The following is a 13,661-nucleotide window of genomic DNA, read 5'->3' as shown; positions in this document are numbered from 1 at the left end:
ATCTCGAGAGAGAGTATTGGATAGACTTAGGGACATTGATTCGTCAACAATTGAATTATGTTGTCATATTGTGAAACTAGAGTTTAAAGTGATAATTGTATGGAAAATCGTGATCCTAGTGTGTTTAATTTCTATTGATTACAACAAACGTGCGTTCTCAACAATTGATTTCATTTTAGAGTTTTAAATTATTGTTTTGCTTATTAATTTCATTACAATCATAAAAGTTGCATAAGTAGGGTTTTCTTTCCAATTTTAGAGTTTTAATTAGGTCCACATTCATTTTGAGTAATTTGGTTTCGGTTAAGGTCGAATAAGTAAAATTGAACTAACCAATCTCTGTGGGACGATACTCGGACTCATTGAATCCACTTTATTACTTGTTAACGAACCGTACACTTGCGGTAATTTAAATCGAAAAAAAATATTTCGCGAACAGGCCTCAGGGTACTTAAAGGTTTTGAATTGGAAGTCTACTTGTGAGTATGGAACCATATTGCCCGTGATCCAAAGAAGGGCGAGAAGGATTGAACTTCACTGCATACAAGATAGAGATGCAATGGATTGGAGAACAGAGATTAAAAGGTTCCTTAAAGAACCTAATAGAGGGATTAGTAGGAAAACAAAGCTGTGTTTGCTGAACTATACACTACTAGATGAAGAGTTGTTTAAGAAACGCTCTGATGGTGTATTGCTAAAGTGTGTAAGTTTGCAAGAAGCCAGGAAGATCATGATTGAGGTGCACGATGGGATATGTGGAGCTCATCAAGCTGGTCAAAGGATGAGATGGTTTATTATAAGGAGTGGATATTTTTGGCCAAAGATGGGAGAATTATGCGTTCAGTATGCAAAGAGTTGTTTAGCATGCCAAAAGCATGGTCCAATACAAAGGGCGCCAGCACGAGAGATGACACCTATTATTAAACCTTGGTCGTTCAAGGGTTGGGCGATAGACCTAATAGGGAAGATTTATCCCCCATCGTCCAAGCAACATACTTTTGTTATAGTTGCAATCGACTATTTCACCAAGTGGGTAGAGGCAGTACCTTTGAAAGAGATCACCCAAAAGAATATCATAGAGTTTATCCGTGATCACATCATTTATAGGTCTGGAATTCCAGAAACGTTGATGGTAGATCACGGAATATCTTTGAATGGGGATCAAGTGAACAAATTTTTGAGCGAGTTTGGGGTTAAATTAGTAAACTCCACACCTTATTATGCTCAATCCAACGGACAAGCAGAGTCTTCTAATAAGATTCTAAAAAATATCATCAGAAAAATGATAGATGAAAATGTCAGAAATTGGCACGAATGTCTGAATAAGGCCTTATGGGCTTATAGAACATCACCTCGGTCAAGTACCAAAATTACTCCTTTCCAACTTACTTATGGATAGGAGGCCGTTTGCCTATGGAAATCAACGTGCAACCGATTAGAGTGTGCTTGCAACATAAGTTAAATGATGATAAGTATACCGAATCACTAGTTCAAAATTTGTTGGGGTTGGACGAATTAAAGTTGGACGTCTTAGATAGATTGCAAGTTCAAAAACAAAGAATGGCTACGTTTTATAATAAAAAAGTCATAGCCAAATCGTTCAGCCTGGGCGAATTAGTTTGGAAGACGATACTCCCTTTGGATAGCAAGGATCCAAAGTACGGGAAGTGGTCGCCCAATTGGGAAGGACCATTCAAAGTAAACAGTATGTTGCCCGATGGAGCATATCATTTGGAAGATTTAGATGGCACCAAGCACGTGAGATTCATTAACGGCAAATATTTGAAAAAATATGTTCCTTTTTTATGGGAAAGTGAACAGATAAAAGCGTAATCAAACATGTTGAACGATTAAGGATAAAAAGGTCAGAGCGAAATACGTTCAAATAAATTCCTTTATTATCAAATGTTCATTACAAAGTTGCAAGATACAAATAATAGATGCTCTACAAGTTACAATTAAAAGTAAGCTAATCTCCCGGTCGATCGCCGAGTAAGAGGGTGGACTGACCTCGCACCGCCTTCCTAAATGCATCGTTGCAATGGCGGGCAAAAAGGCTGAGAAGCACTCTCAGCAAGCAAGATGACCCGCAAGCATCCCAAAAATTGCTTTCTATCATCGAACCCCTTGTAAAGAACAAAGAGACGATGGGAAAAACTTTGATGGGAAAAACTTCGCTGCTGGCCAAAAAATATTTCCTATATCTCCCATACCAAAGGTGACATCAATACAAGAATGACAAACAATGGCATCAAATTGGTTTCGAAGAAGAGAATGAAAATGAAGATGGAAGATGGAAAGTGCGAAGCATACGTGCTTTTATAGGGGGTGGAGATGAAGAGACAGAATATGAGCAACCACATTCTGCCTAGTAAATGGAATTAAGTAGCCCAAAGTCTTGGAAAAAGAGCTGGAAATATCAAGAGAAAATGTGCAAGATTTTTAGCACAAAGCAGTTAAATGCTTGAAGGATTGGCAATTAAAAGATAAACGTCAAATAAATGCACATAGTCCGGAGTCAAAAAAGGGAGGAAAAGGAAAGAAGGAAGGATTGAATTTTCAGAATAAAAGGATGAAAAAATGTCCCTTCTAGACATATTTATAGGAGCCAGGGGCTCAATGACTAGCCCATAACAGCTAGCAGAAGGACGAGAAAATGATGGAGCACCAAGCGATGGAAAATAGGATCTCAACCACATTTGAGTGAACCAAAGAGGTCCACTGTCAGTGGGAGATGCACCATTCTTCAATTGAGATTGAAGAGAAGCCATGCCTCTATAGAGGGCAGCCAAAAAGAAAGAACATAAATTCAGAGGCCTACCACGCGCCAATTAATGCACTATGGGTAAATAGCTCAAGGAGGGCTTTATGCTTGGTACACACAAAACATATTTACAAAGCGAAACCAGAAGAAAGGCCACTCGCTCAGTATGGGAAGGTTCAGCGCTTGAGTGGTTATGAAGGGTTTGCAGGCTTGAATAAGACTCGGTAAGGTTTTTACCAAACTTTGGGGCGCTACCAGAAATCAAGATACTAGGAAAAATGGTATCGCCCAAAGGTGGAAGATTCACTAGGGCTCCAACATCCCGTAAAGTAATAGACATGGGGCCAAGAGGGAAAACAAAGGTATTATACTCAGAAGATCAAAAATTTAAAGCGATCGAAAAAAGTGCTGAATCAAAAGTAGGGGGTTGAAGAGAGATTTCTAACAAATCAGAAATCCTAGCATTATCAAAAAGTGCCTTAGTAGGACCATGGTCCACAAGGCGAGCATGCCACCTATGGAAAACTACATCAGATTTAGGCCAAGTGCGAATACCTCTTTCGCGAAGTGGCCCCAGCAGCAGAGAGTTTAGAAATGGAGGGCCTTGAGTACAAGGAAACAGCTGGCCCACTGCCGCTTGTTCGACTGCCTCTGCATTGTTGAAAAAATGACCTAGGTAGAACTCATTGAGTTCGACATTGACAGGTGCGAGAAAGTTTGGAGTTATGTATGGAAGAGTAAGGAGTTTCTGAAAGTCATCAAAACTAACGGAGTCGCCAGATTGGGATTGTGAAGTAGCCATTAGGGACGAAACGGAGTTTTTTAGAGTTACGTAACAAGGAAGCAAAGAGATAAACAGTAAAATTGTGGGAGAGAAGCGCGAAAAAAGTGAGGCGTGATTTAATGGTGCAGTGAAATGGCGTATTTGGGGGTTATAAGGGTTTGCAAAACGTCGCACATTTTCAAGCTATGGAAAAAAACAATGATTGAAATTTTTGAAAATTTCGAATGTTGCTGGAAACACAAAGTGAATATGGCAAAATTTAATAATTGGTATTAATTCTGCCATATTGGGGGGTAATTGTTGACACATAAAAATTCAACTCAAATCGAACAGCCCAAGGAATGAAGCCCAATTAGAGGTTCCCCAAATCAGATAGCCCAAAGAACGAAGCCCAATCAGACAACTCAGGATGAAGGCCCAAATAGGGAGGCCCACGAACGCGGTAACACCATCACCCAAGCTTGCAAGTCGCCTATGATCTGAGAAAATATAGTGTCATGCAGTCGCCCAGAGCTGCTACTCTATTCTCGCCCAAACCTTCGAGTCGCCCAAGGTCTTAGCAAATATGAAGTGTTGTAGTTATCAAGAAGCGCAGTTATCAAAGCAGTTATTAAAGCAACCCTATCACGTTCCACGATTCAAGGAATTCAATTGAAGATGGTTGAACGACAAAGAGTAATGACAGCAGTTAGAAAAGGCAGTTCCATGACAAGTTGGCCATTACGAGGAAAGTGGGCAGTTATAGAACGATCAAGCAGTTTTTAGGCGGTTGATCACAAAGAGATCATCCAGGGAGTATAAAAGGAATAAAAGACATAGAGCAAAAGGACCTGAATCAAAAAACTCTCGAACAGAGAATATGTAACTTTAAATTTCTTAGTTTAGATTTAAACATTTCTTTCAATAACTCGTGTGCTTGCGTTCTTTGGAGGCATTCTATTTTTACTTTCCGATTGTAAAGTCATTGTCAATAAAGAACACCCCTTTTTGGGACTTTCTCTCAAGAGGTTTGTCCCTTACACAATCGTCTGATCCCTTTTTAATTGTTAGTGACGAACCCGCGCGAAATAAATAGGTTCGAGTTTCTGGATAAAAATGGCCAAATGGTTGGTTTCTGTGAGCCTCAGGCGATCACTGTCGATTTTGATGTGGGCAGCCAAGACTTGTTATGTGGAACTATTTTTCTGAAGAAATCCGACGCAAATTTGCACTATTCGGTTGCAGAGGTTACATGAAGCCATGTCCAAGTGGTGTGCTTTTGTTTTATTCCAACGATGTTGTGATTAATCAATATGGTAGCTTGGTTTGTTAATTGGGGAACTTCTTAGAGACCCAAGCAAATGACCTAGAGCATGTTTGGTACCGCTTAAAATCGAATTAAAATTAATTTTTTTATCGTTATTTCATTATTTCAGCCTTCATTTTTGAATTCTTCTCTCACATATAGGACCCACTTTATCACTAACGATCAAAAAATCAATTAACAAAATTTCAACCAAACAAGCACCTAGCTTTTTGTTCTGTTTGGTAAGGGTATTTTAACTTCAGTTTTATGATTAGTATATTAGTTTTCATTTGGATTGCCAGTTCGGGATCTATTTGCGTGATTTGGGCTGGATATTGCACTTGCTTTTTGAGCTTACTCTCGATATAAAATAATTTGTAAAATAAATAAGATTCTATTTATTGTTGATTATTCTATCCTTTTGTGTTCTTCTATACGGTTCGATGCTAAATTGGCTAGAAATTCTTAAAAATTTAGTCAACTTTCAATAAATCTCATCAGGTTACCCAACTTCAATTTTAATACATACTGGTGACTCCTGATTCCACCACTGAAAAGGGCATCTCGCCGATTCGTTTGTTACCTATTTGATTTTCTCACTCAACTCCATTACTTATTTGATCTTCTCACTCAACTCCGTGTCAACGAAGTTGCAATCCCTCATATTTTGGGGGCTCTATCCCAACTTCAAATGTGAAGCCTCCATTTGATAGAAATTAAAATGATATATTTAGCAAAATTTGATAAATTTGATAATCAGCTTGTTTGGGTGCGAATTTTTGCCCCAAAAAATTGATTTTTTGACCGTTATTTTACTATTTCAGCTGACATATTTGATTTTTCTCACAGGTGAACCCCATTTTTCTCCCAACGGTCAAAAAATCAATTCTCAAAATCACTCCTAAACAGGCTCAATATTTGTGGTTGAAAAGTTGTAGGTTCGATAATTATTATAATTAATTGTTGATTTTGACCTAGAAAACAATTAAATACAATTAAACATAATCAAGGAAATAAAAAAACAAAGTACAAGATTTAAATCCAGTACAAATATTAAAAAAAATGGAAAAAAAGAATAACAAGTGGATCAGGAAAATCCCAAACCAGATTACATGATAAATGGAGAAGCATTGGCTTAATTAAAACATTAATTAATAAAATGATACTATAAAATTGAAAAAAAAAAAAGGACAAATAAAATGAAATGCAAGAATCTAAAGAGAGAAATGAAAATCACCATAAGAGCACTAGAAAAAGTAATGGCCGTAAATTTTGAAGAGAGAAAAGTGAACTTTTGTTTCTTGTTAAGCAAAGAAAAACGATGGTAGGGAAGATAAATGGTCAAATTAATTATATATAAAGAAAGTAATGGTTATGATATATTTATGTGAACATGTGATACATAAATGTATGTGATAAGTTTTATGCCATTTATATGATTCTTTTAGAGATTTATGTATTTCCAAATAATATCAATTTCTTGTATCTACATATGATAATTCTACTTTAAAAGATTTTGCAATTATAATTTTCATTTCTTTTTTCAACCAGTTAGTTGACCTTGCATAATTTGAAATCCTATCAAAGCGAAACCTTAGACAACCTATGGTTTGGGCCGACCGACCCGGTCCTGAGTGTTGAACTTTTTGTTTAGAGACATGTTTTTAGACATGTATTTAACAAAGCTTAACCTGATTTCTTCGCGACATATTGTCATTCCAAACTAGTAGAAGTTTCACCACTGTAAATGGTCTGTACAGTTGTTTTGCCCTGGTTCAAACAGCACTTCCTATCAAATTCCAAAACATGTAAACTTATGACTTGAAACTACTTCGAAATAACTGTGCAGCAAAGCAGGGAATGACGATGCTGACACTGATTACTGTTGATGACTTGAAAAAGGCTACTTCGATTTGGCTAAAAAGAAAATATAGCAAAGTTTTTAATCAAATTTATAGTACTCTCAGAAGATATATCAGAACTTTCAGCATTTGAACCCGAAATTCGTACTTCTCCGGTCTTCCAAATGAAGATGCATTAAGGACACTGCCTAAATACATACGTCAACGGAAGAAAAGCATAGGATAAGCTCGCTTTCGCTCTGGCTAGTATTATTGTTTTGTACAGCTCCAACAATTAATTTCTCAGTCAAAGGAATTCGATGAGTCGGCCAAGGTCTGAACCTGCGACCAATAGACCTACTGCCTTTGACGAAAGTGTTAATGCTTTGTATTCTATCTTATTTGCCTAGTTTGGTACAATCAGAGACCTTAAACCAGCCAAAACAACCCAAATTACCCAAAAAAATCTTATAGATCTACCATACGGTCTCAAGAATTTGTTAACCCTCTAGTGTCTCACTAGTAATGGGATTTTCTATCTTAACAAGCCCAAGTTACTAGATAAAGTGGATCCGCCCTATCAAAAATTCCCCAAAACGTCATTTCCCTCAAAATCTGTTTTTAGAGTGTCAAATAGGATTGCAATATATTCATCAAGAAATGTGCAGTACTAAAATTTCCATCTTAAATTGTATGCCAACGTTTTTCCAATAGCTGAGTAGATACAAAAAATGGTCCAGGAGCATCAGCCGCACCAACCAATAGTCTTGTTTGTTGTAAAGCCAGCTTCATTTGGCTGTGTGTCTTGTTTAGGAGGTTGACGAGGCAGAGGCTCTCTTGGCCTAGCAGGGTCAACAAAAATTACCCAACCGTCCAGGAACTTCGCATTCATTCCCTCCCTTGCTTTCTCCGCTTCTTCTACTGTTTCGTAAGTAACAAAACCAAACCCCTTCGATCTTCCAGAAGCTCTATCAACAATCACCTTTGCTGTATAAACAAGATACTTCAGAACTAAAAATCGATGTAGATAATAGACATAACTAAAGCAAAAACCAGAACAGCATGCTCTGATAGACGGTTGGATTGTTTACCTTCACGAAGCTTGCCAAATGATGCAAATGCATTGAAAAGATTTTCATCAGTTGTTGATCTTGAAAGACCTGCACTAAGTAGATCAAGATAAAAAATCTTCTTGAAAGATTTGCACTGTAATAAATGCGATATCAGCTCGATAAACTAGTGAAATACAGAAGATCAAGGCAAACAAATATCTGGGTAGAATTTTTGGTGAAATGAACCAGTTAAATCTGTTGCGAAAGACGAATATGTTAGTTCATAGAAGGATTCTCATAGACAGGCACACCTACAAAAGCATTTTCCGGTTTTTGGTTCCTTATTGAGTACCCATCTGCAATTTCCATTGAGCCTACGACAAGACCAATTACAAAATTATTTGTGAGTTTTGGTATGTGTACCAACATACCTCAAACTGCCATGTAGGAACATGATTAATGAACGCTAATCTGGTGTGCAGATTAACTCATCAGGAAGAGGCGCAAGTCGCCCATTTCTCACTTTCTCACACGCACACACACTCTCTCTCTCTCTCTCTCTCTCTTCAGAAGCATCACCCTTCCGAATTCTAGTCTTCTGTGTCGGAAGATGCTAACTATTAACCTACTTAACTTTCACTGCCTTTTTTATTTAAAAGAACACAAAACTCAAAATGCATTGTTCGACTCAGACTCATTTTCTTAATTTCCAGCATTTAAAAGGTGAGTTCAATTTCAGCATCCAATTCGATCTTTTATTTTTAACCATTTGCTACCTATTACAGCAACATTTTCCGAAAAGAAAGTACGAAATGTTTGAAATTCTCAACATATTAAGCTTTTAAGGCATTAAACAGCTATGAAATTACAAATCACCTACGTCGCCTGGTAAAGAATAGTACTGTACTAAGGCTATATTCTGCAGGAAAATACTTAGTTTAGCTCGAACGAGAAACTCAATTCATATAAAGCTCAAACAGTATCCAGATCTCAAAATCAGTGTTCTCCAACGAGTCAACATCTTGAGGGATATAATAAAAACAAGAATCAACATATACGTTACCGGCTATTCATTTTAAAAGGGTACATGAGCCGCCAGACTTAATAACATACTCTGCAGATATATAATTACTATGCTGGTGTGTGAAAATATGCGTACCGCTAACAAAGAGCTTGGGTGTAGTGAGAGTAGAATTGTGGCGAACCGAAGCAAACTGGGATTGTAGAATCGGCGAAGGCGTTGAAGATCCGCTCAAAATGCGACGAAAAGCAGCTGCGAAAGCCATTTGAGTTTAGAATGTATAAAATTATATGAAACAGAGGAGTTTATTTGGGAGTGGATTGAAATTTGATTTTGGGGGTTGTAGGGTTTGATAGAAAGGGAGAGGGTATTGTATTGATAAACCTAAAACCCTTGCGACTTGCTGTTATAGAGTTTTTCTAGATCGTAGGGTAAGTTACTCCAGAGATCCCCAATCATCTATAAGGGTGGGATTATTGTCTCCAATCTTTCATTTATGGCATTCATGTCCTCATTTTTAAATACTGTGCGTACAGTATCCCACCCACCTATTTAGAAAATTAAATGTCGACGTGAGATGTACGCAAATGTTAAAATTGTCCAAAAACCATTTACTTCATTTCTAAATGGATAATTATATTCATGGTACAATTTTATTATTTTTGTTATTCTACAATAATTGCAAGAGTGGTCCTATTTAGCAGTGATGGTGATAGCAACACTTTATTGTTCAATTATACGAGTCACGTGACTTTACATTTAAATAAATATATCATTTAATGTTATATAATTGTTACATATACTAGTACTTAACACTATTGATGATGAATAACATGACTCTAATTGCAATGAAGATATCGATTTTTGCTCATTGTCATACTTATATTCTCAACTCTTTTTGGTCATATTTTATTCCTAACCTTCAATTAATTAGCATGTATTATCCCTTTGATGATTTTCGTTCAAATAAAATATTAGTGTGCTTTAAAATGAGAGACAAGTATTTTGTTGAACCTTTTGTATTTGTTATCTTCTTTTTCATTTCTTTGCCTATCAAAAAATATGGTCGTCAAATAAGTTAGGCTGGAACTCCGAAATTCTCAAGCCTTAGACATATTTTCTTTGAAGAGGAAGCAAGTTAAAGAATGAGAACCCACATCCGAACAAATATTTTTAAGAGATACGTCATTTGGAGCAAGATCCCCTAATTAATAGAAGTGTTACAGCTACGAATCTGGTGAAAAAAGTTAAGCACACAAGTACAGCAATGAATTTGAGTCGAAGACATTCATTGCAATTAAAATGTGGTATAACTTTAAAAAACTATAGCGTGATCAAATGGTGACAATTTAAATTACATAAAAATGTTGCTCATTTTTAGATAATTTTATACTTTCACTCATAGATCACGTGTGTGTGAGATTTGGTCATTTAATGACTAAATATTTCTATTAAGTGGGAATAGTGAATAGAACACACTATGATAAAAAGACAGTGATACGATTACTACAACTAGAAGGTTGAGAGCATGAAGACTTAACTTTTAGGTAAAAGGTTGAGAGCATGACAACTACACCTATAGAAGGTTTGGGATTTCTTGAGGAATTTTTCGAGATTTTGTAACTAGTGATGATCCAGTAGGTACTCGTCCAGAAACTTATTATGTACCTCAACCTTTTAAACTGTTACTGCCGCGAGTCTATGGCCTCTGTCTACATATATGATTTTGATTTGCAAAATCAGTGTGTAGTTGTATACTTTGCATTTTCCTAATAGCTCTTATCATTGTTCTCTTCAAAATAATTCAGTGGAGTTCCAATACAATATTGGGTAAATCACGTCCTTGCCAATTTTTCCATATACCCAATACAACTAAAATCATTGTTGTTGGAACTCTACGACTTTTGTTTATGTATTTAGTAGTGAACACACCTAAACGAGTACGTAGTTTCGCACATGTCAAAATTGGACGTGTATTATTTATTTCTGCATAAATAATTATGGGCTATATTTTAAGTCAATATCAGTATATGAATTCTAACTTTTTTCAATATTTAAATATGTAATTCAAATAATCGTAGTGCCAAAATATTCTCACTCCAGACCACAATTATATAGATATATTAATATCAATTAATGACAAAATTACACATTAAGTTGTTGTTGGGTTTTGATACCCAATAACTCCTCGAGCTATGATGTAAAACTGATTTTTGTTATCAGTCGGTTTGGACCAAATGGCTGAACAAAATGTCAACGCCACTATTAAAACGACCCGACCCCAAATTGTATGGAGCACTAGAAGTGACCTAATTTAATAGTGTCACTCGTGGCCCGTTTCACCTTTACTTGGAGGACTTTACGTTGTTACCCATTTTGGAGCCCATTGACTTGAGTGTTGGGCCTTTGGGCGGTGACTTTAACCTATACCTAACTTACAATATTTGGACTCCTTACTTGGACTATATACTTGCTTCTTACTCACTACCTCCAAATAGACCCGTGTGTGCAATTGGAGTCTTCTTCTCGTTTTCTCTTCTATCTATTCGGTTGTTATTCACTTGTGATTACTTTATGATCATTTCCTGTGTGGAATAGTACATCTTGGTGAGCTCTTTGTGGGCAAGTAAAGCAACCGTGAAGGGAAGAAACCGTTTTGATTGATTGGGTTTGAGTTCAATAGTGGTGTTGACATTGGTGAAATTGAGCTCGGAAAATCCACCAATTAGAGGTCGATTATTCAACATTTGGTATCAGAGCGAGGTTGGGGTGGAATTTCTGGGCATAATCGGATTAAAAAATCGGCACAAATCAGAAAAATAAAACTGTCCAGAATTTTTTTCCAAAAATCGGATCCACAACTTCAATTTTCGACGAATCCAAATGTCTTTTGGTGAAACGGAGGCCAGATTCGTGATCTGCAAGTGGAGGCGGTGCTGGGTGGCCGAGGCGTCTGGGCGACAGCAGTCAGCGACTGCGGTGCGTGGGTGTTCCGGCGACGGCGCGTGCGGTCGTTTCTGGACAAGCTATCTTTAGGAAGTTTGTTCCTCAAATTATTTCTAACATTTTTCGTGTTGGAAGTTTTCTGTTTCGGGTTACACAGAAAAAGTTGGACGATTTTGCCCCTGAAAATCGAACTGCATTTGTTGGCAGGCTGCACGGTTATATTTTCTGAATCTTTAGGACGAATAGTTAGGCCTGGGCAAAAAAACCGCCAAACCACCCAAACCGCCAAACCAAACCGATTTGGTTCGGTTTAAAGTAGTCAAATGGTTTGGTTTGGTTTTTTGTAGACAAAATCACGGTGGTTTGGTTTGGTTCATGGTTTGAATACCAAAACCGATGGTTAACCGCCCAACCCGTTACATATTGAAACATTTAAAAAAAAAAAAAAAAGAAAGAAAGAAAGGGGACTCATAGACGAAGTAGGACTGTAGGAGTCAAAATAAATATGATAACCCACTAACTCTAAATCTCTCCAAGTCTCCAATCGAGCCTCAATTTCTCATTCCTTTCCAGACTCCAATCTCTCCCGTTGCAATTCAAAAATTATCTTACAAGTTACTTCCATATTCTATCTCTGAGTCTCGACACCACAATTTGACTATTGCTCTGCTAGAAATTGCTGCAGCCTCTAAGCCTCTATGAATCGTAGCTTTCCATCCTCTAGTGCCTAAATCTTATATTAATTATCTATGGGAATATAGTGTCACTTTGTAATTCGTGATTTGTAATTTGTAGTTTGCTAAACTTTTGTAATTTGTAACTTTTATTCTTTGAATTGAATCTAATATGTTAAACCTTTGTAATTTTTGTTCCTGTCTTCCTCTTTCTTGAATTGTAGTCGTTTTGAATCCGAATTATTGATCTCTTTTTCATTGTTTACTGTCCATTTTTTATAAGTTACAATGCAATATTATTTAAAAGTCCAAACCGAGAAACCAAACCAAATCAAACCGAACCGAAGTGGTTTGGGTTGGTTTGGTTTGAGAGTTAGAGTGGGTTGGTTTTGGTTTTAATTTTGCTCAAACCGACTACTTTGGTTTGGTTTTAGGTTGAGGTCGAAACCAATCCAAACCAAACCACGCCCAGGCCTACGAATAGTGGTGGTCCTAAAGTAGTAGATTCACATCTCTCTCGATTATACGGACTCAGACATGTCCGTTCTGATAAATTAGCTTAACCCATTAATTTCAGCATTAGAACGTCACCGTGTGGGGGTGACAATAGGTTAGGGGTTGTCATTGCTTGGTAGCCATTGCTTGTGCTAGAAATTAGGATTATTTGCTCTTAATTGTTGCGATTGAGTACTTATTTTTTGGATAAATTAGCGTATTGTGTTTTGTACTAAAATTGTCATGAAATTTCATTTGATTGGATATACCTATTTTGTTACATCGTAAATTCCGCTATGTTGTTACTTCCGTTAGAATACCTAGACCTTACCCATTCGAACGTTTCCTAGATCTAAGATCGCGAGTATTACGAAACCCTAGGAATCTAGAACGGTGTATATTGCGACCGTATGATTACTTTGTGTGATCTATTTGCCCAATTGATTGCTTCGTTTTTCAAAAATGTCTTCACATTTCGAAATTGGTATTTTTAATGGAAAAGGTGATTTTTCAATCTGGCAACAAAAAATGAGGGCATTTTAGTCCAACAAAAGGTGTCAAAAGTAATTAAAGGCAAATTTTCAGCTAATTTTTCAAAAGAACAAAAAGAAGAAGCCGATGAGCTTGATTATACCTCAATCATTTTACATTTGTCTGACGTTGTTTTGAGAAAAGTAGGAAAACTGAAAACCACAAAAGATCTTTGGAAAAAATTGGAAGATCTATATTTGCTTAAATCCACTCCCAATAAACTTTATCTTTTTGAGCGTTTCTTCAGTTTTAAAATGGATCCTTCAGA

General features: G+C 36.7%; 1 protein-coding gene across 1 annotated transcript; it reads right to left on the bottom strand.

The window, feature by feature from the left end:
• Positions 1-7,281: 7,281 nt before the first annotated feature.
• LOC111391757 (organelle RRM domain-containing protein 2, mitochondrial) lies at positions 7,282-9,134 on the bottom strand. Its single transcript, XM_023017003.1, has 3 exons — positions 8,886-9,134; positions 7,766-7,834; positions 7,282-7,661 (listed from the first exon to the last, which is right to left on the bottom strand). The coding sequence occupies exons 1-3, from the start codon at positions 9,010-9,012 to the stop codon at positions 7,420-7,422; spliced, it is 438 nt and encodes a 145-aa protein (XP_022872771.1). The 5' UTR covers positions 9,013-9,134; the 3' UTR covers positions 7,282-7,419.
• Between the last annotated feature and the right edge of the window lie 4,527 nt (positions 9,135-13,661).

This window comes from Olea europaea, unplaced genomic scaffold (assembly GCF_002742605.1).
Source record: "Olea europaea var. sylvestris unplaced genomic scaffold, O_europaea_v1 scaffold83, whole genome shotgun sequence".
Lineage (NCBI taxonomy): Eukaryota > Viridiplantae > Streptophyta > Magnoliopsida > Lamiales > Oleaceae > Olea > Olea europaea.
This window is presented reverse-complemented; position numbering and strand designations above follow the sequence as displayed.

Bases quoted from the DNA above. Each gene is read 5' to 3' on its own strand.
- LOC111391757 (XM_023017003.1), bottom strand. From the start codon at position 9,012: ATGGCTTTCGCAGCTGCTTTTCGTCGCATTTTGAGCGGATCTTCAACG. The intron at 7,835-8,885 runs GTACGCATATTT...TACTTAGTGCAG, and splicing joins ACCCAAGCTCTTTGTTAGCG to GTCTTTCAAGATCAACAACT. The intron at 7,662-7,765 runs GTAAACAATCCA...TTGTTTATACAG, and splicing joins ATTTGGCAAGCTTCGTGAAG to CAAAGGTGATTGTTGATAGA.